Source organism: Pogona vitticeps, chromosome 6 (assembly GCF_051106095.1).
Source record: "Pogona vitticeps strain Pit_001003342236 chromosome 6, PviZW2.1, whole genome shotgun sequence".
Classification (NCBI taxonomy): Eukaryota; Metazoa; Chordata; class Lepidosauria; order Squamata; family Agamidae; genus Pogona; species Pogona vitticeps.
In genome coordinates this window covers 83,931,939-83,953,580 of record NC_135788.1, presented here as the reverse complement: position 1 = coordinate 83,953,580, position 21,642 = coordinate 83,931,939, and the positions used below count along the sequence as shown (strand labels likewise).

Below are 21,642 nucleotides of genomic sequence, written 5' to 3'. Positions count from 1 at the left end.
CGTTAATTTAGTTAATTTGTTTTTGCATTTTAAAAAATGATGAAGGGAGGGTCTAATACTGAACCTACATGACTAAGAGTAAAGAGTTGGAACTCATTAATTGTTATATGAAATATATTTTGTCAGTTTGCAAAACATGCTCAAAACAGACAAACAAGGTGCAGCAAGAAACCAAGGTCCAGATTCCTATTCAGACAAGAAGCTAATTACCACAGGAAATCTAAAAAGTCAATGAGCAGATATTAATGACTTTAATGTAATTCCATTTATTGTATTTCTGAAACAGAAGAGAAAACATTGATAACAGCTTTCCTTTTCACATGGAACTCTGTGGAGCAAACTGTTAGGATAAAGATAATTATATATATTTAAACATAGTAGGTAATTGTGGAGTAATTAATATAATGTTATTTCACTTGTAGATTTTTGTTTGACTGCAGATGCAAGATAATGATATAATGAATAACTGATATAAAACAAAAATACAATTATCATGTATTTTCGTGTCCAGAAGAATTCCAGTACAATCACTGCAAAGCAAATAGTGCCCCATATGGAGCATCTCATGCATCATCATCATCATCATCATCATCATCATCATCATCATCATCATCATTATTATTATTATTACTACTACTACTACTACTACTACTACTATTATACTGAAGACTATTAATAATAAACACTATATATTGTAGTTGCATGTGACAGATCAGAATAAAACTGAAAAGAGATTTTTATACAGTTTCCCTGAAAATAAGCTCTAGTATGATTTTTCAGGATGCTTGTAATATAAGCCCTACCTCCAAAATAAGCCCTAGTTAAGTGAAATCCTGCCTTCCACCATTGTGTAGCAACCAGAAGAAGATGACCTAACTGTATTTGAATAAATGTAGATTGTTGTACCTGAAAAAAACAAAACATCCCCTGAAAATAAACCCTAATGCATTTTTGGAGCAAAAAATAATATTAGACCCTGTCTAATTTTCAGGGAAACAAGGTACTTGTTATGCTTATTAAGAATGTTTCTGCACATTAATGCACAATGGATGAATAACTGATATAAAACATAAAATCCAGTATTTGTTTCTGTGTACAATTTTATTACTATGTTGAAATAATGTTTTGTTCTTTTGTATGTACTGGAATTCCAGATAAACTTCTGTACGCAAGGCTAACTTGCATATTCCTCAGGGTATGAAAAGGAAGCCGTGCCTTTAAATAAAAGTTAACACAATACAGTACAGTAGATCCTGCCGGACGCTGCAAAGGCACACGTTCTGTTAGATGTGTCAGTTAGTGTGTGTTTATTGAGAGCGGGGTGATCTCATCAAGATATGGAGTTGGGTGTAATCACTTAAAAAGGAACGAATCGAATGTACAGTACAGTACTGTAAATGTTTCACTACGTCGAAAAGCAGAAGCCACTGCCTCGTTTCTGTTCGCTTTCGTCGAGGACTGACCCTCGCTTGATGCCGTACCGAGCTGGGACTTGGGCGGTCGTACAGGAAGTGAGGAAGATGGCGGCCTTAAAAGCGGCGCGGAGGCTAACAGGTCAGGGAAAGAGTGGTTGGGCATTGCGTTTGGACAGGAATTCTGTAAAAAGACATAGTTTCTTTTTTTAATCATTGGGGAGAGGGAGCGGTGTGCTTCTTTTAGCAAGCTCTGACGCAGCGTCTTGACGTAGCTCCGAGAATTGCCTGTATGAGTAGTTGGTGAATTCATTGGACCGACCCTCTCAGGCTCTCTTGGGTTAATCGAAGGTATTAATAATAATATTTAGTTCTAACAAAAAACATTCTCTTTGACTCTGAACAAGACTGTATTAGAGTAAGTGAAGGCAGTGCAGAGGAAAGTGTGTAAGATTTTTTTTTTTATGTGGGAAGGTGGACTGGGGTTGGTAATAATAGATTTAGATATGTATCTGTATATGACCGTGGCATCGCAGGAAAGGCAAACGTTGTATTCAGTAGGTTCTTTCGGCATTTGCTTCATGGAGGCTTTCCAAAATCCAAGAAAACCAAACCCCCCCAGCAGCCAAAAAACAAAAACAAACATTTCATCATCAGTTTATACTTGACAGAGGAACTGGGAAATTGAGAGTAGAATAGGATGGAATGAAAGCTGCAGTTTAGCAAATTTTGTAAGTCAGCATGAAACACATACTGTACTTCTAAACTTAAGAATGTATGTAATTTTGTAGAAGCAAGACGGGCTGCAAGAAAAAAAGGGTGGGTATTTTCACCTAGGAGTTTCTGATGAGTTTTTTTGCAGACTGCAGTGTGCTCTGTTTTATTTGCTGTGAGCTCAGAATCCTTCCTGGTGGTTGTTTGCAGAGGTTTTCAATCACCCATTTATAGATTGATGTTTTAGTTGGGAAGCCAGTAAGCGTATCCCCATGTCATCTGGTCAATGGGAGGTTGATCTGACTTGTCATCTTGGACTAGGTCCTCATCCTGTTGTACAAAAAGTTTCATAAACCTTACAGTGATGAGCCATACCTGTCCCAATATTGGCCTGCAGGGATGGGATTTGGGGGGGGGGGGGAAGAACTCCCAGTCCCATCATTCAGTGTGAACACCACCAGGATGAATTATGGGACTGGGGCCCACTAGATCGCAGGAAGTAGAACAACCCTTTTATTTCCAGGTGGTTCCTGCATAATTTTTTTGCACCTTTTAAAGGTATACCACTTCATTTTTGTGAGTTGCAGGGGATCCCTGTAGGCCTTATTGATATGTCATGATAGACAGAATTCCTGATGATTATTGTTAACAAGTTATTAACTCAGATAACTTAAATACATAGAGTCTCAGATATCTTTCATTAAGGTCTTCATGTTATACAGTTTGCATGCAATGTCAGAGACATATTATTTATCATTGTAAAAGAATATTCTACACTCCATATAATTTTTCATTTTTTACGGATGAAAAAAATGGGGAAAAAGTTTGCCCCCAGTTTTTCCATTCCCCCCATCTTCCTATGTCTATTAATAACTAACTACCCTTCTAGGTTGCCTTTGATTGCATCCATCAGATGGTGGGAGTGACTAAACCAGGAAGCGTCCATTGTCTAAATCAGATCTCTAGATTTTACTTTTGTAATAGTTTGGAACCATAAGCCAAGAGCTGACTTTGAATTACTGTATTATTTTAGTATGCGAATGGACCAACAAATCAGATTTCAAATGTGATGTTAAACAGATCACTGTTGAAATTTTCCTGTTTTGTTAATTGTTTCCACTAGTACAGGAAGCAGAGTGGAGCTGTTGAACAGTGTGCCTTAGCACACATGCTTGTTGTAGGTTAGCTAGAATGCATTCTGACTTGTGTCCAAATAGACCCATTATTTTCAGTAGTTTCTAATGGTCAGAACTCATATGTGAAAGGCCAAATAGGGAAAACAAAGGTGCCAAGCAAAGATGGTACTTTTGGCTTTTTTTTAATTCCATCACGCATATTTCTCCAGATCTTCCTGGGAAGTGTATTCTTGCTGACTATTAGGCTATATGGAGGGTTGGCTCCCAAAAAACTATATCTCTCAGGTAGCACCGTGGCAACTTCCTTGTTTTTGAAAGTAGATAAACTGAAATAGCTAAAGAAAGGTGGTCTTTAGACTTCTCCATCTCTCAGAATTCTGCCTGGGGAATTCTGGGAATTGGAGTACAGTACAGAAATTCCAAGTTGTATATCCCTAGTGCCCAATTCCCTTGCCCATATGCATTCTGTACTCCATACTCAGTGGTGTTTTCTTTCACTTCCTCAGGGGTTTTAAGATCGTTCTGCTCTTTGGTCCCATCAACCTATAACAGCCCTTGCAGTATTGGTCCTATTGCACGACTATCTTTGCTTCACACCAACAATGAGCAACTATTAACAGTATGTACCCGAAGACCTCTTCTTTCATTTGGCAGTGCTTCTTTTGGGCATCCAGTCTCAATAGTGAACAGGTAGGCATGATGAAAAAGTTTAACAAGGGGCTGGTGGATGGTTAGGTTCCCTTTTCCTCCTCTTCCTATGCCCACACAGCATAGGAAGAGGAGGGAAGGGATCAAAGGGATCCCCCAGCCGCTGCGTGATTGCTTTGATTCCTGCTTTCCCTCCTCTTGCTATGGAGGGAAGGGAGGGGGAAAAAGACCTGATGAATGACGAATTAATTCATTGTTCATCAGGTCACTGAGGGGCAAGTCATGGGTCATCAGGTTTGACAACCCACGAACCAAAATGAAGCATCATTTTGGTGCTTCATCCCCATCTCTAATTGAAATGTTAGTTTGTTCTGTTCAAGCGAATTGGTGGAAACCAGGGTGGGGATGCTCCCTGTGTTCAGAATCCAGTTTTTAAGCCCGTACCTTTTTGGGAGCCATATTGTTTGCCCTTCCAGGTTAAAGCAAAAAGTGAATAAGATTTCACACTTAAAAAAAGAAACCTCCTCTCCTGAAACAAGGAGCCACAGCTATTGTTGAGGAGTATCATGCTCCATAGGTATAATTTTTCTATTTTACAAACTGGGCAAAATGGCATTGGGTGGCTGTGGGAGACACAAATGACAGTGGGAGGGACAGCACTGTTGTAAATCGGTGACATTGAGACTGTCATATGCTACATTCAGTATTATATAACTATTTCATTACATTTATTATCTCTAAATGTTTTTTTCTTGATTTTAAACAAACTACAGTGTAATACCTCTGTTTCCAAGTATCTTTAATCAGCAAGCAAGGACTGTCATCACATATAGCTTGCGGAAAGGGAAGAAAAAAACTGTAAAACCTGTGGTTAAGAGATTTCTCCGACTGCACTGTGGCCTTTGGCTACGAAGAAGGGTAATAATTATTACTTTATTAAATACTAGACTCCTCCTAGGTATATAATTTATGATTGTGGGACATCTATATTTGTAACACAGTATTTGTGGTAAAAACATGGAAGACACATAGAAAGTCTCTTTAGTTGAAGCTTATCTGTGTTGTGGCTAGCCATCTTTGTTTTTGTCAAGAAACAACTTGTTTATTCCAGTAGGCTTTTCCAATTATGTTGTCTATGGATCCTACTTAAACTGCAGTTAACAGCCTAGAATGATACGTGACTACTGCCAAATTAAATGTATTAGTTATTTTAGAATGCATTTTAAATTGTTTGATCACTGTTATACAGTGGTGCCTCACTTGACGATGATAATCCGTTTCAGCAAAATCGCTGTAGAACAAAATCGTCATCAAGCGAAAGTAAAAAACCCATTGAAATGCATTGAAAACTGGCTCAATGCATTTCAATGGATGAAATACCTCATCGTGCAGCGAAGATCCTCCATAGGGTGGCCATTTTCCGATGCATGTTAAGCGAGGAATCCATCCTAAACACAGCGGGGAGTCATTTTGCACAGCAGGCAGCTATTTTGGGAGCCGCCGATCAGCTGTTCTAAAATCGTCGTTTAGCAAAAAATCAGTTCCCGAAGCAGGGAACTAATCATCATAAAGTGAATTTTCTCCCTTTTAAACATCGTTTTGCAATTGCGATAGCGATCGCAAAAACCTCATCGTAAAGCAGATTTGTCGTGGAGTGGGGTAATCGTCAAGCGGGGCACCACTGTAATGTTTGTTGCACAGTAGAGTTATTGTTATGGTTTTATACTTTCTCTGGGTTTTTACTGTTTAATGCTGTGAACAGCCCAGATTGGCCTTTGGCTAGATGAGTGGTAAATAAATTAAACAAATAAACAGTCTTAAAATAATTTGTTTTTGACAGGCTGGTTACAAGAAAAAGCTGTGGAAAAAAACCTCTATCCGGAAAAAGTGCTTGAGAGAACATGTATTCTGCAATAAAACACAAAGTAAGCTCCTTAATAAAATGACCACTTCCTTCTGGAAGAGAAGAAACTGGTATGTCAATGATCCCTACTCGAAATACCATGATCGTCCAGGCTTTCCCTTCTGAATAGTCAAATGTGGAATTGCTTTGGCAGTCCAAATACTGAATGTTAGAATGAAAATGGATTATTATTATGTATTATAATTTCCTATATGTGTAACAAACAAATAAAAACCTTATTAAATTACTGATGAAAATTTAGCTATTTCGATTATTTGTCTTAATGCTTTCGTGGTCAGTCAGTGTACCTGATAGGCAAAATGTGATAGATGCAGGTTATGTTGATTGCGAGATCTACATTTCCTCATACATGTCAGGAAATACAAATGGTGTTAGTGACAACAATTTACTTATTGTTATAAATAGCTCTGCACAGTTTAAGAATATGAATTTTTTTATTAACTAACGACACATAAACCTTTTTAAAAGAACATGGCTTTCTTATATTCCTAATCCTTGATGTATTTCTTGGAAAAAGCAAGCACATGCTGTGAGTCTTCAACAGTAATTGATACTATAAAACTTTTGTTCTGATTGTTGCTTGCTAAATTATGCTTAAAGTGCAGTAGCACCTTCCCATATATATTCTCCTGTACCTAGTATACAGTATACTGCCCATTATAGTGTAACATTATGCTCCATGAGTTTCTGTAATCTCCTTTTAAAGGCATTCAAACTGGTAGCCATCACTACACTGCTACAATCTGTTGCAGATTCCTTGTTTTGATTTTGCAAATAATTGCTTCCTTTTAGGTGTCCCAAATCTCTTTATTAAGCTCTTGGTGCTAGTATTATGAAAGAGGGAGAACCTCTCTTCACTTTCTCTTCATCACTCATAATTTTACAAACCTCTGTTATGGCTCACCTATATTTTAAGCTAATAAGTATCATTGTTGTAACCATTCACAAGGAAGTTGGTTTTGTCCCTTGATCTCTAGTTCCCTCTTTCTGCCCTGTCTTCTAGCATTTGTTGTTAACAAAAAGCAACTCCATGTAAAATGCAGAAACTCCAAATTGGTAGGATAGAGTAGAATGATGAAGGGTCCCTTAGTGAGCTGTATGGCTGAGAAAAGAGTTTAAATTGGTGACCTTTCTCTGCCAATATAGCCCGAGCTCTACAGCATGTTTATCCTGATTGGCCTATACCTATTAAGATGCCAGTTTTAGGGATAACACAGATATTATAAAGACGTCAAAGAAGTATAATATTATTATTTGGCCTACACAGAACAGAATGACAATTCACCTTTTTAAAAGAAAGTTTAAGACTTTATTTTCAAGATGTATATCAAGCAATATAACAAAACATAGACCTTTGGAATACTGTCGTAGTGCTGGGTCTTATAATGCATTCGTAAGTGTTCTATTCTAGCACATCTTTGCTACAAGTGACTGAAAAGAAACTATATTCAGTGCACAGTTATGACCCTCAGATATTGGCCATTTCTGTAACTTCCCAATACAGTATTCTTAACAATTTACAGTGTTCTTTACAATTTCAAATAGTGCAAAACAGGTACCCACAAAAAAGGGAGGGGAAAGCAACAAACACTAATTAACAAGCATTTAGGCACAAGTACATGTATCAACCACTTAACATATTTATCTTGCAGAGCATGGCTTGAGGATAGCAGGCTGTTTATAAACTGGTCAAGGAGCATTCCACACTGTATGTGACATTTGTAATATCTCAGTTTTTAAAACAAAATAATAGAGATGAACTTCTTCCACCATACTTCTGTAGCTTTTCTCTTAAATTACCAACAGAATTCTTCATTTGCATTGAAATTGTTTTTGTGTCTAATATAGAGCAGCCTTCTTAGTTACACAGGAAGCTGCTTTGTTCCAAGTTAGACTGTTTATGCTTTATACCCAGCATTATCTCTTGTGACTGGCAGTAGTTCTTAAGAGTCTCTAGCAGAAATCTTTCATATGACCTCATAGCTGATCTCACAATTGGATAGCTCAGGGATGGAACTGGGATATTCTTTATACAAAGCATGTGCCCTAACACTGAACAATGGTCCCTACTCCTTAAACAATCAGGTTTGATAAACCATGGTACCTACATTAATACTGTATTGATAATGTGAATGAGGGCTATCAAATCACAATAGCATGCTCTCTTCTGAAGAAAAATCTGGATTGGCTGGTTTTATACTAAGTGCAGACAAAATGCAATTCTATGCTTGTCTATGTTTGGGAATCCTTATGTTCTAATTTTAGTTTACAGTACTAAAATTGCAGCAGCAGGAACCTCAGACCTATGTGCGTCCTTCACTGATTGGCCTTTTGCTCTCTCCATCTCTGAAATGCAAAAACAATAAGGACAAGCTGAGGAGCGTTGGTTAGAGTTGGCTATCTATAGATGCACACGACTCTCACTATTGGTCCAAGGCAATAAGACAAGAGAATTGGAGCTAGACAGTGGAGCACATCAGTCTTAAGCATATATGAGGAATGCTCACTGCCTTGCCCAGTATAAATAAGTAATACTACATGATGTGTAACTTTTCCACTGATAATTTATAGCCCTAGTCATTTTGCAGAAAGCATGTGCCTTGCATTTGTAATATGCTAGATGCTCTGGTTTGCTGAATATCTGATGAATAATAATAGCACCCCAGGCCAACTTCTTCTAAACAACCTGCTTCCATTACAGCACAGATTAAACATCTGTTGAACACAAGTGTATGCTTAATGACCCATTTATGTTTCCCACTGATCTATACACAGATATATAATTTGGCTGATAAATTAAGCACATCTGCCAGACAGCTTTTACTTCTTTTTTTACAGTGAATTGATTTGAGAAATAAGGCAATTAAACAGGTTCACCTTAGCACTTGAAAGGAAGTCCAAAACAGTCATGTGTTTGATAAAACAGCGGGTCAGATATGCTTTTTTAACTCTAGCTAAAATAAATGTTAATACAGTATATGAAGATACACTTAGAGATGTATCTTTTTTTGGCATAGTTGAATATAACTTGGTCAACTTTTCATTTTATTCCATCACATATAGCATGATAGCAAAACATTGATCTGCTTGCAAGATAAAGTAATTTCAGCTAATGTGGAAATTTTTAAAGTGTGTGCAGAAAAGGGGACAGCTATGGACACATAGATTGCAGATTATTTAATGAATGTCCAAGTCAAAAGATTTTGAGGTACATGCACTAGCTTTTCATATACAGTATTGTCCAAAGTTCTGTTGCATAGTTATGATTGTGGAAGACAAGTGGTGTGATGTGCAGTGGCTTCTTAATGACAGTTAATGATTCCTGTTTGGATTTTGGGGCATATGCCAACCCACTGGACTGACATACATCTGAAAATCAAAGCAAGAACTTGTTATTTAGTAGTGGGAAGCCACTGCTAGTTAACACATTTTGCCTTCTGCACGCATAACTAAGCAACAATATAGAAATGGCAGTAAATCCAAATATGCTGCTTTGGGAAACATCTTTCTTATAGAGCAGAAATCATGTTGCTAACATGCTTAAGCAATGGTAGAATATTTACAGCATTCCAGAAATCTCAGAAAGTTCCATGGTAGCATTTAGAAAGCACCTGGGGGCAGGTTGGGATATGGTTCCTTAAGTTCAAGACAGTAGTATTAAAAAGCAGCTTTGTAATGTTAATTTTGGAGCCTGAAATATAGTCACTTGTCATTACCAATAAATTAAAGATGTTAGTTGTATCATTTGTAATCTGCCCATCTTTTCTCAACAGCAAGATCTTTTATGTCCTACAATATTAAATGTTTTCTAACAAGATAGATCCAAGAGCAAACACAGATGTCTACAGAAATAACTTCTAGATTTTACATGCTTTACACTTACAGGATACACCAATGTGAAGTACAGATACACAAGCCCTAGCACATTTTTCTCATTTTGTACTTCTCTATAATTACAAATGTACCACCCAATCTAAAGACTATTGTGACCTATACCAGAAGCTATACTACAGCCAGAATCTCTGAATTATATGAAGGAGTTCAGCTACAATGGTCTACTATCATTCTGTCAATGATATGTCTACATGCATGCTGGGTACACTTTAGGATTAAAATCCATGTGCAAACAAGGTTGATTTACACCCAGATCAATCGGTATATTGCTAATGTGATTGTGGCATACATCCTAGCATTATTATTTTTTAAAAAAAGATGTGTTATGAACATGTACAAAATGGCCAAGATTTATAAGTTTTTTTTTCATTTTATACACAATACAATTCTTATCAATGCAATTCCAATCTTCTTTACTTAGATGGCAAAGTCCAACTGGTTTCATGAGGTACACCTGGTAACTGATGAACAGTAAATGAAATATTAACAAATTGTGATGTTACTATTAAGACTTTGATGCCTCTACAACCAAAAGAATTAATGACTTCCCACACAATTCAGAGTCTTATAAAGATAAGATGGATACAGCTTAGGTAGAAAAAAAAAACTGTGGCCCCTGTTAGGCTGCTTTATACATTGTGAAACCTAAAATAAATACAGTTGTTCCAAATATTTAGAGCAAGTGAAGAATTCATTTCCTGATTGTATTTCATACAGCTAAAATTAAGGTGACACAGCTAAATAATTACAAATGTACATCTTCAGCATGGTAGCTGAAAAAATTGCTATTTTGCAAATAAATCCAAGGATAGCAAGAAGCATTGTTGCAAGTTTGCAATGCACACAAATAGAGCACAAACATATGGAAAAGGAAGCATGAAAGGCCATGTTTACAATGCTGCAATATCAGAAACACATCCATCTCACCACTGGTTTTCCTCTTACATTATTATCAGAGTAGATCTTTTAAGGCAGAAGAGAGACATTCTGTTGATCTCGGTGCTAATGGCTCACCACACTCACATGGTTTCAGTGGCAGATGAGGAGGTACTTTTTTTCCTGAAACGAGGTCTAAGGCTCCTAGGCGGTGCCTGTTAAAAAAAAGCAAAAAAGTTGTCCTGATTTCATTTCCATTCATTTAACTTCCATAGAAAAATGTATAATTTGTATAGGAATATATCAGTTGAGGGTTTCCCTCTTTAAAAGGGAGCTGAGTTGGGCTCATCCGTTCTTAGAAAGCGACACTGGAGCAAAAGCGATCCTTCGTGTTATGCATGAACAGCATCACTTGAAACAAAGTAATCTGGGGCATTCAAAATCAGTTGTAGAATTGTAAGGATCCTGTTGTAGATTAACTTCCCAGCACACTCCCAGCATGGATTGTAGCAATGGCACCTGGACTTGGAGTGGGACACACACTTAGTCTTGTTAAGCTGATGACATATAAATTCACAAGCAGAAAAGGTAGGGCATGGAATTAATTTAGCAATTCTGCTATGTGGCAGTAAATGCACACTGCATCTTGGTCCTCCTATCACCATGCTTTGAGATACCACTTCAGAGGTGGCATATGGCATGTTCATTGATTAAATAAAGAAAAAATATACAGTATAACGGATCCAACTCAATGAGGGTGTTTCCTCCCTATACTGTGTCCCAGACCCTGCTTTATTTACCTGTCCCTTCCTCCACTTTTTCAACCCATATATGCATATATACCTTCATTCCACTAGCAAAAAGGTATTTGCCTTTAAACTCTCATACCACAATCAATTAATTAGATTCCTTGTTTCTTACATCAAAGAAATGCCTCCCTCCCAATTTCTAGTCTACATCAGGGGAGGAGAGGGAATCCTTCAGTAGGATTTTTTTAAAGTGATGTATTTTTTAAAAAACTTTTTTTAAAGTGATGTATCACTGTAAATGTAAAAACATAAATACAATTTGTCCTTTCCCCACTTGTTAATTTTTTTTCTCACAACTTTACTGCACGTTTATGGGTTTATATTCTCAACAGCTTCTCAGTCTGCATCTGGAACTTTGCCAAAATATGTTTAGCTACACCTCAAAATGCAAGAACATGTTGCCTTATTCTTATTGCCATGGAATTATTTTCAATGTTAGCTGCTTCCTACTTGTACTGAATTATAACAGAATATAACATGATTAAAAGAACTAGCATTTGCTAACATGATTGAATTAAGAGAAGATCACACTACTTGGACAGATGTGAGATTTCCATTTTTCTCCTCAGGGTTAAAAAAATACATTTTTTCTTATAAAGTTTCCTTTGATTATACAGTGGTGTCTTGACTTACGAACATCCCAGCCTATGAACTTTTGAGTTACGAACAGCTCCGTTCGCAAAATTTTGCTTTGACTTGCGAACGGAGCTTTGATTTACAAATGGAAAAAAGGCAGGGAAAGGGGCAGGAAATTCAAATATACTAACTGTTGGTGGCGAAGAGGCTGCTTCTTTGTAGCTCTTTCGCCCCAACGGTTAGAGCAGGGGGTCAGGGAAATTTGTAACTTTTACAGTACAGGAAAATACTGTACCGGGAAAGGGATGCAGCAGGGGCTGGGCCGCTGCTGGGTCCCATTCCCACCGAGCCAGGGACTGAGCACAGCCTGCTGTTGGCAGGTGGCTCCTGGGCTGCTCTTCGGGGCTCCTCGCCTGATGCAGCCTTCCATTGACCCAGTAGCGGTCAGTCCCTGGCCAGCAGGAACGGGACCCAGTGATGGCAGCAGCATTGGGCAAGGAGCCCCGAAGAGCAGCCCAGATTCTCAGCACGGGGCAGAGGGGGCCCTGATCCCGGAGGAAGGGTCCTTGCGCACAGCCTCCTCCACTTTCCTGGCAGGCTGCGCTCAATCCTTGGCCCTGTGGGACCGGGACTCAGCAGTGGCGGCGACATAGGCGGAGATCGGCGAGAAGTGCCGAGGACCGACGTGGCCACCCTGGTGAACAGCCGCAGGTGCCGGTTCTGGAGCTGGATGTGGTATTGGGAACCAGCAGCAGCAGCAGCCCACGGAGGCCATCGGAGAAGGCTTGGGACTGCCTATTAAGGTAAGGTGCAGTTCTTGGTTTCTAAAACTGTTCTGGATTGGTTTTGCAGGGCTGGGGGGTGTTGTTTCTATGGTGTGTTGTTGTTTGTTTTTTGCTGTGTGTTTTTTGCAGTCCCAGCATAGGGCTTGCAGTGTTTTATTTTTATTTTATTTTATTGAGGTCCGTGTGTTTTTGGCCGGAAAGGATTAATCGGTTTTCAATGCATTCCTATGGGAAATGCTGATCTCACTTACGAACCTTTTGGCTTACGAACATCTTCTGGGACGGATTAAGTTCGTAAGTCCAGGCACTACTGTATTAAACCAGAACTGAATGATTGAACTAGAGGCAATGAGTTAGAAGTCAGATGCTTTCATTATCAGTTGTGGCGGCCATTATCCTGTGTACTGGCTAAGATCAGGCCCATCTTCACCAAGAGTAGAAGATTTGCTTGTTTCTCATTTTTTAGATATATCACAAATTTTCTCAGATATATGAGGTTTTGGAAGGCATTGCAACTACTGATAACTTGCTGACTACCACAGATCCTTATGAGAGGGCTGACACTGGCTTGCAGCTCTATGTCTTCCATGTCACTTCAGGGTTCCACCTAAAGGTTGACAGAACACAATGAATGACTTCCTTTCCTGAGCTAGTATTTGGTAGAAGTGTTAGCTTTGGCCATTGATGCAAAGAACACTCTAAGGTGAGAGGAGGAAAAGGGCAGGAAAGTTCCTGCACAAGTAGCTTTATACCAAATGAGATTAGAAAAGAGGAAGCTACTGGAGGCCTAGAGAAGCCTGCAGGGAAGATGGAGAGAAAACCAGGTACAGAGACACAGAGAAGGACTGGGGTAGAGTCTAAGAGTTCAACAGAGGCAGAAGAGGAGAGTGGAGCCAAGGAATGTGCTGATGCTTTGGAATGGGCATGTGGGGTCAACAATTCAGGAGTCTATGCCTGCTTTTCCAGACTCACATTGGTGAACCTTCTCAAACTGAATCCAGAGTTTCCCAAGGCAGCAAGGTTTTAGTGTTTTGGTTCACATCTGAAAGATATGAGCCTATTGTGGGTCAACAGGAGATCCTTCCAGCAGTATCTGGCAGGACTCCTAATCCAAAGGTTATACTGACCCTGACCCAACTGAGAAGGTGGAGACATTAGAGACAGTTTAAGAGACTGTGCCAGATGGCCAAGACTTGAAATAAGGAAAGATTATACTGTGCCCTATTTCCCTTTCTGTTTGTGTTTAAGGACTAGTACTACCGGGGTGAAATGGAACAACCTGGATGTGACAAAGAGACTGGACAACAGGGTAGTGCAAGGTTGAAAACATGTCAATGGATCCCATGACTCCCTTGTAAATAATAGATCTAGTGCTCTATTTAACATCCATTAAACCATGGACAGATTGAACCTAGTCACAATCCTATGTGCCTTTTGGGGAGCTATAGTGCATATATAGCATTGTCATTACCCCTTTTCTCAAGATTAAACTTAAGCATGTGCAGGGGAAAGGGCGGACTGTGGTGAGCAAGATTTTGACGGACAGGAGTGACTAACTTTGTTGATACTGATACACACAGCAGTGTAGTTAGTTGTTCATGGTCTCTCAGCAGTAATGATAAAATACACTAGTAGCAGAAGACATGGCAGAGCTCGTCCGATAATGCTTGCAGCATCACTGTACACATCATTCCGGTCAATGCCCCCTATATTGTCCATGAAGAGAAGCAACCAATCAACCGATAGCAGAAACATCAGGGTATCTTCCTTTCCCCAACACAAGGCCAGCCACTACACAAAAAGTTTTACAGACTACCACCTTAGGCAGGTAAACATGTGCGATTACAGAAATACATCACAAAGTCATGTACTGTATCACCTAATTTGAATTACACATTCCATGGCAATGGTTTATAAACTGATACTGTGGTACTATAAAATGTTAGTTGATATCCCATGTTCAGCGTAGTTAGGTGGGTGGCATGTAGGTAGAGTGCTATAGCCACACTGGACTCTTAATCAGCTCAGTAGGTATACCCTGATGATTAGGTAAAGATAAAGGTTCCCCTTGATTTTTAGTCCAGTCGTGTCCAACTCTAGGGCGCAGTGCTCATCCCTGTCTCCAAGCCGTAGAGCCAGCGTTTGTCCATAGACAGTTTCCATGGTCACATGGCCAGCATGACTAGACATGGAAAGCCGTTACCTTCCCATCGTGGTGGTACCTATTTATCTACTCGAATTTACATGCTTTCGAACTGCTAGGTCGGCAGGAGCTGGGACGAGTGACGGGAGCTCACTTCATCGCGTGGATTCGATCTTACCACTGCTGGTCTTCTGACCTTGCAGTATAGAGGCTTTTGCAGTTTAACCTGCAGCGCCACCACTACACCTAAATAGTAGCGCTCTTAATTTTACTTTTATGTACCCTGTTTCCCCAAAAATAAGACCTAAACTGAAAATAAGCCCTAGTATGATTATTCAGGATGCTCGTAATATAAGCCCTACCCTCAAAATAAGCCCCAGTTAAGTGAACCCCCCTCCACCATCGTGCAGCAAGCAGAAGAAGATGACATGACTATTGTGATGATTGCCCCATGTCACTCCTGCCAGTCATAATCATGAACTGATTTGCATACGCCTATGAGAGGATTGGAGGGGTGGAGTCAGAGGATACATGAAGGTTTGGCAGGAGGAGGGAGAGTCAGACAGTCAGAGAAAGATACAGATAAAGAGAGAGAGATAAAGAGATAAGAGACTGGTTAGTCAAAGAGAGAAGGAACAGATACTAATAGAGATAAAGCTGGTCAAGATAAATGGATAAAGTGGTAATTATATGGCAAGAGAAAAGTATGTATTGAGAGACCTGTTAATGATTTACTTGTGTACAATGTTCATCTGAAGAAATTCTGTCATTGTTAAATTGGCTTCACTTCAATATATAAGTTTTGTTTGCATTCACAAGACAAGTTTTTTGACAAACTTCATTTATATTGTGGATTGAGGCAGTCCACTGGTGGCAGTGAGAGGAAAACATGACTGGATCTTTTGTGAGGGCACAACACGTAGGTGCCACAAGAGAGAAATTAACAGTCATGGGCACTTCACACAAAAGGCAATTGGCCAATCCTCCCTCCCCATTTTTTTCAAGCTGTAGAGGGTGTTGATCAGATTGTAGAATGGCAGAGATCCAAATTCCGGTAACCCTCAGGTCCTTAGAAAATGATTGCTTCTACTTTCTATGCTGTCATTAAATTGTAGGAGTTGGTTCTAACTGTTAGTTCCAACTAGATTAAACCCATTGAATCAATTACACTTGCATTGGTATTGATATAACAATTTCTTTTCATTCAGTGGGTCTACTCAAATAGGGACTTTCAATTGAATTTAGCTCAAGAAAACACCAGTCATATCATTCATGAGTCATATCCCAGTACTGAAGGGATATGCCTATGATAGCACAATACTTTTCAGGAAGCAACAAAATCCATTTAATTGAGTTTCAGCCCCACCATCTTTTCTACTGCAACTCTGTTTTGGAATCGGGTGTGGCGGCCTTTAAATTTTAATGCCCATTTCCAATGTGGAAGTACCTCAATGAGTGGATCCTTCTTTTGAGGTATTTTAGTCTTGAGTTTGCAATCCAATGAGTCCTTTTCTTCATCATTTGAGGATACAACGTCAGTTGGTTCATAATTTGTCACAGGTAACTTTTCAAAGTCTGACTCATCCTCTAGTTCAACCACTTAGAATAGCCATTTAAGATCTAAATGGTGAAGAGCAACAGGACATGGAAAGGTCAAAGAAGACACCCAGGAGTTGGCAAACTGATTCACAAGTTCCCCACTGCACAGCTCATGCATTTTCCAGGGGTTAATAATATCAGTGCTTAAAAGACACACTGTAGTAAGAACAGCTTTTGTCATCACTGTTTGCCAGTGTAGGTTGCTTCAGACTTCAGCCTAACTCCCCCCAAAATTCTGAACTACGTATCCCTATACTCACTTGAAGTAAGTCCCCTTGAATGCAGCAGGACTTACTTTTGAGTAAACTTGAGAACACAAAAGGATTATAAATCTAGAAGCCTACATTTATTCTCAGATGGCTTGGTGTGCATATTTTTCATCCCTGTATAAGATCACAAAATGAAACATGATTTATTAAACTGACAAAATGCCTAAAATCTTGCTGCTTAATTACATACATGGAAGGTATTCCATGTAACAATCAGTCACTTCTATCCCTGCTAGAATTCTTGAGTACACACTCAATCCAAGAATTTCAGCAACAACTTGTTAATTGTCAACTAAAAGAGACTGGCCAGAACACTGTTTGCCTTCTGCACGTGTAATTAAGCAATAGAATTTCAGCCACTGGAAACATTTATTCTACCACTGTCCACAAAATAAGGAAATACTGTAATATGCTCAAACCTTACACAAGGAAACGGTATTTAATATGGGTGTCCACTGATTGCTAAAAACCCCTTCTGTTAACGTTACTGATGGTTTTATAGAATGTAGAGGCTAATTCCTTTAGAACTTGTGTGGAGAAAAGTGGAGAATAATGTTAGGGGCTATGTTGTGTTGGTTCCTGCAAATGGATTTATCATCACAGAACTAATAGGAGGCCGGGGTATCACCATAAGAACATGAATGTTTATTAACCTCCTTTTGAAGAGGCCAGGGTTCAGCTGGCAAGAACAAAAAAGAAGCATTTTCTTGTTGTGTTTTGAATTAGGAATCAGGGATATTGTTGTAGCTGTAGATATTATTTATAGATTTAGGGAAAACTGAGAAATACCTAAGGTTCTCTACAGAAACGAGATGCAAGACAGAAATCTGCTTGCTTCCAATAGATTTTGTATTTTGTGGAGATAATAACAACAATAATAATTCTTTGTGTATTACTGAGATAATAACAGTCTGTTTCCAGGCCCAATTCAAAGTGCTGGTCATTTCCTATACAGCTTGGGTTCAGTATCTGAAGGACTGTATCTCCCCATATGAGTCTTCTTGGCATTTAAGATAATCAGAGGAGGTCCTCCTATCCATCCCACTGCCGGTGCAGGCACGGTTGATGGGGGCCAGAGAGAGGGCCTTCTCTATGGCAGATCCCAGGTTACGGAATGCTCTCCCTCGGGAAATCAAGCTGGCCTTCTCTCTTTCGTCCTTCTGCCAACAACTGAAGACCCATCTATTCAGGCAGGCTTTTAACAATAATGGTTGGGTCCCTGAATGCCATTTTTAAGTTAAGATAGTTTTTAATGCTTACCTGTTTTTAATTATTCAACTATATTTTAATTAGGTACAGTTGAATTGTGTTTTTTTAATTTTATTATGTTTTTAATTCTATTTTAATATTGTGATCTGCCTTCATGAGAAAGGTGGCCTATAAAAGAACAAACAAGCAAGCAAGCAACCTTGCATGCACTAACACTGGGTAACAGTGAGAGGCGGCACTTCACAACCTAAAGTGATTCTCCTCTGCTGCTAACGGTTTGCGGAAGCTCTTCCCAGCACTGGATTGCCCTTCCCATCTTCTTGTTTGTTTCCTTTGCTTCCTTTGGTTGTTAGTCTCTTTCTCCTTTCCTGACCTCTGAGCATGCAGCAAACATGGGAGAAGTCTTTCCCACATGCAGAAACTTAATTTTTCCTTTTTATTCTTCTGATTGTTACTACTGATGGCAATTGTACATAAAGATACATTTTCTTCACCTAAAATGTTTCCAGAGTGAACGTTAACATATAAAGTTCCAGTCACTGTGAACAGGGGCGGGCTACTCTCTCACACTTTCTTTGTGCACCCTGCTAGCTATAAAAGGAATTAACAAAATTCTCCAATAGGCTATTGGCCCAGACAGAGCGGTTTTGCTCAGTGGGATGACTAATCAGTACTTTTCAGGTTTGTTTCTTAGTCTCTCTCTCTCTCTCTCTCTCTCTCCTTTCCTGGTGGGCTCAAGTAACCTGAACTCAGCTACTAATACTGTATTTGGAAGATTATATATTTTCCTATATACCATGTTTCCCTGAAAATAAGACAGGGTCTTATATTAATTTTTGCTCCAAAAAACACATTAGGGCTTATTTTCAGGGGATGATTTATTTTACAGTCATGTCATCTTCTTTTGGTTGCTGCACAATGGTGGAGGGCGGGGTTTCATTTAACTGGGGCTTATTTTTGGGGTATGACTTATATTACGAGCATCCTGAAAAATCATACTAGGGCTTATTTTCAAGTTAGGTCTTATTTTTGGGGAAGCAGGGTATTTGGTTACAGGTTGGATTTAGAAAAATGGGTGTCTGTGTGTGATGATTATGCAATCAACACCTTTGACCACTAGATGATGCTGTTCCACATGTTTAGCAAAAGATCTATGCCTTCTTTTTGCTGTGTTTGGGAAGATCCTGGAAAATTCTGCTGTGTAGTGGAGGCCAGTGGTACCAGAATAACATGGCAAAACATTAATAAGCTTTCTTTTTCAAATGAAGTATTAGACTCTGTTAACAGGGAGTGTATCTGGGAAAGGTTCTGCAGCTGCTCAGTTTCACAGGAAGGACAGGAAAAAAGAGATTTTTTAAGACACATACAAGAAAGTAAAACACACACACACACAGAGAGAGAGAGAGAGAGAGAGACAGACAGACAGACAGACAGACAGACAGACAGACAGACAGACAGAGAATGACACAGCCCCATTACCATAACTAGTTCAATATACAGTGAGTTAAACGTTTGCTACTGTACTATAGATCAGCCAAAAATCCACTATTATTCACAGCTGGCATTCTTACTATCTCTGAGGCTTCAGTTAAGCCTGTAAGATGATGACAAGTAATACAGGGAACTTTGCAATCAGAAACAGTGTAGTTATCCTCTAACATCTTTTACAGTTTTGCAAGCTGCAAGCTAGTTTGCATTTGTCATCAAGCTGATTTTTCAAACACAACATTTATGAAGACACTGTTCTGAGGGAATAACATTTAATTATGAAACTATCCATCCCTTCTGTCCCCACTCAATTATTTCGCAACAGAAAAGGAGTTTAGAAGGACATTGGACAATCTGTGCTTATGTGTTAGCAGGACACCTGCCTCTTTCTCACAGAATTATATTCAGAGTAACTGAATAGTGACCCTGCTTGCAGGGAAATTCTGGGGATTGCAGTTTAAAAATTTAACATTTCCAAGCTTTATTTGTGTGAATCACAGAAGCATCTTCCTAACCACTGTAGGTAACAAGATGCTGGAGGAACCTTGTTTTGATGCAGCAAGACCCTTAACAGATATTTAATACAACACAGGATAAACGTTGGGTGCACAACTAAAATTATTATTTTGCCTCATGTTGCCAACTCCTAACCTGGCATCGTAAGCTCATATCAAGGGCAAAAAGGTTTTATTACACCTTAGGGAGCAGACAGCATAAACTAGGCATGCTGCAACTGTAATTCTATGGAGCAAAAGTGACATAAAAGATTTCTTAGGTTTTCTATCATTCTGCTGCAAATTTAGTATGTCAAGGTGCATTTGGCACACTTTGATTAGTCAACAAAAGACATCAGATGCAACATATACCATGTACATTGCACACAGTATTCACCCATCTGAATAAATAGAGTTAGAAGGTTCAGTCATTTAAGCAGATAAAATCTGGATTAGGCACGCCAAACCAAGACAGAAACATCCTATACATTACTGAACTCTGAAAGGTAAGTGATTTTTAAGTCACACAGTACAGTCCTATGCATATTCACTGGAAAATAAATGCAGGTCATGCAAATTGATAACACTTACATCATTGTCCAAAACATTTACATAAAGGGAAGAAAGAAATATAGTGAACAGAAAGCACTTGGGAGGGAAAAAAACAATACATGTTCTATCTTAGCAGTCTTTTTTTTTTTTGCATGGTCACAGTATATGATTTGAGGAATAGTTATTAAACTATTTCAAACTTCAGAACAGTTCAATTTTATTATAGGAACCACTGGACATCACTGAAATTTATGGTTTGATCACCATGCTGCAATAAATTAATGTTTTACGTAACAGGAAAGAATATATAATTCAGGAAGCAATTTAAACAGCTAACAATACTCAGCAAGAGTCACCAGAACAATCAAGAATATTACTTTAAAGAAAATTATTTCTAATTTGTCCAGTGACAAAATTAATAACAGTTCACATTCTAGTTAATAGACAAAACAGCATCCTTTCTAAAATGTTAAGTATAAAGAAGTTTGGAGTCAATTCTCTGCTTATGTCTGTTTGCCCATAAACATAAAATCCCATAAAATGTAGTTCCAGAATATAAGGTTTTGGGTTATAGTAATCAGAAATCATACACAGAGATGTTTCAAGAGTTCTTCTGACTTCTAAAAGGAAATACTCAATAGCGTTCTACTGAGCGCACTAGCAGACAGCAAAGCTTTGATATAGTAAGAAAAACCAAAAAAGAAAACTTGCAGGTCTTATAAAAGAATAGGATACTAAAAGAAATATTGTGTCTATAATGAATAATTATACGTTGAATAATTCAGCTTCAATTAGAGTAGGATACTCTAAACAGGACCATTCAAATTGTTAGTACTTTAGCTCACTTCAAGCCACTTTTTTGACCATTATACTTGGTTAATGCATTCAAGTTGACATCCTACACATGTTCAACCATCCTTGACCTTCAGGCTGCAATTTACAGTTGGCAACCCAACTTCAACTTTTAAAATGGGAGATGCAAATACTTTTGTAGGAAGTCATCCCCTCTCTAACCTAAATCCAATGGCTGCATTCTACCCAAACTCTCCTTCAACGGATACAGTAATCACCTTTGTATATTGGCCAATGGACCAGATGACTATTAGATCAATCT

At 38.7% G+C, this 21,642-nt stretch overlaps 2 protein-coding genes across 4 annotated transcripts in view; one reads left to right on the top strand and one right to left on the bottom strand.

The window, feature by feature from the left end:
• Nucleotides 1–1,243: 1,243 nt before the first annotated feature.
• On the top strand, nucleotides 1,244–6,070 carry MRPL35 (mitochondrial ribosomal protein L35). Its single transcript, XM_020796061.3, has 4 exons — nucleotides 1,244–1,554; nucleotides 3,769–3,952; nucleotides 4,684–4,828; nucleotides 5,751–6,070. Exons 1-4 carry the CDS (start codon nucleotides 1,398–1,400, stop codon nucleotides 5,937–5,939), a joined length of 675 nt encoding a protein of 224 aa, XP_020651720.3. The 5' UTR covers nucleotides 1,244–1,397; the 3' UTR covers nucleotides 5,940–6,070.
• Nucleotides 6,071–7,120: 1,050 nt separating this feature from the next.
• Nucleotides 7,121–21,642, bottom strand: part of REEP1 (receptor accessory protein 1) — a 65,114-nt gene continuing 50,592 nt past the window's right edge. For 2 of the 3 annotated variants that reach the window (XM_073004034.2, XM_020796064.3), the window contains 2 exons: nucleotides 16,365–16,516; nucleotides 7,121–10,819 (listed from right to left, as the gene is read on the bottom strand). In XM_073004034.2, coding sequence (XP_072860135.2) covers nucleotides 10,748–10,819; nucleotides 16,365–16,516 — 224 coding nt within the window. In that variant the 3' untranslated portion in view covers nucleotides 7,121–10,747. The remainder of the gene's footprint in view (nucleotides 10,820–16,364; nucleotides 16,517–21,642) is intronic. The other variant, XM_078377722.1, reaches the window with a different exon arrangement.

Bases quoted from the DNA above. Each gene is read 5' to 3' on its own strand.
- MRPL35 (XM_020796061.3), top strand. From the start codon at position 1,398: ATGTTTCACTACGTCGAAAAGCAGAAGCCACTGCCTCGTTTCTGTTCG. The intron at 3,953-4,683 runs GTAGGCATGATG...AACAAACTACAG, and splicing joins CCAGTCTCAATAGTGAACAG to TGTAATACCTCTGTTTCCAA. The intron at 4,829-5,750 runs GTAATAATTATT...TGTTTTTGACAG, and splicing joins GCCTTTGGCTACGAAGAAGG to GCTGGTTACAAGAAAAAGCT.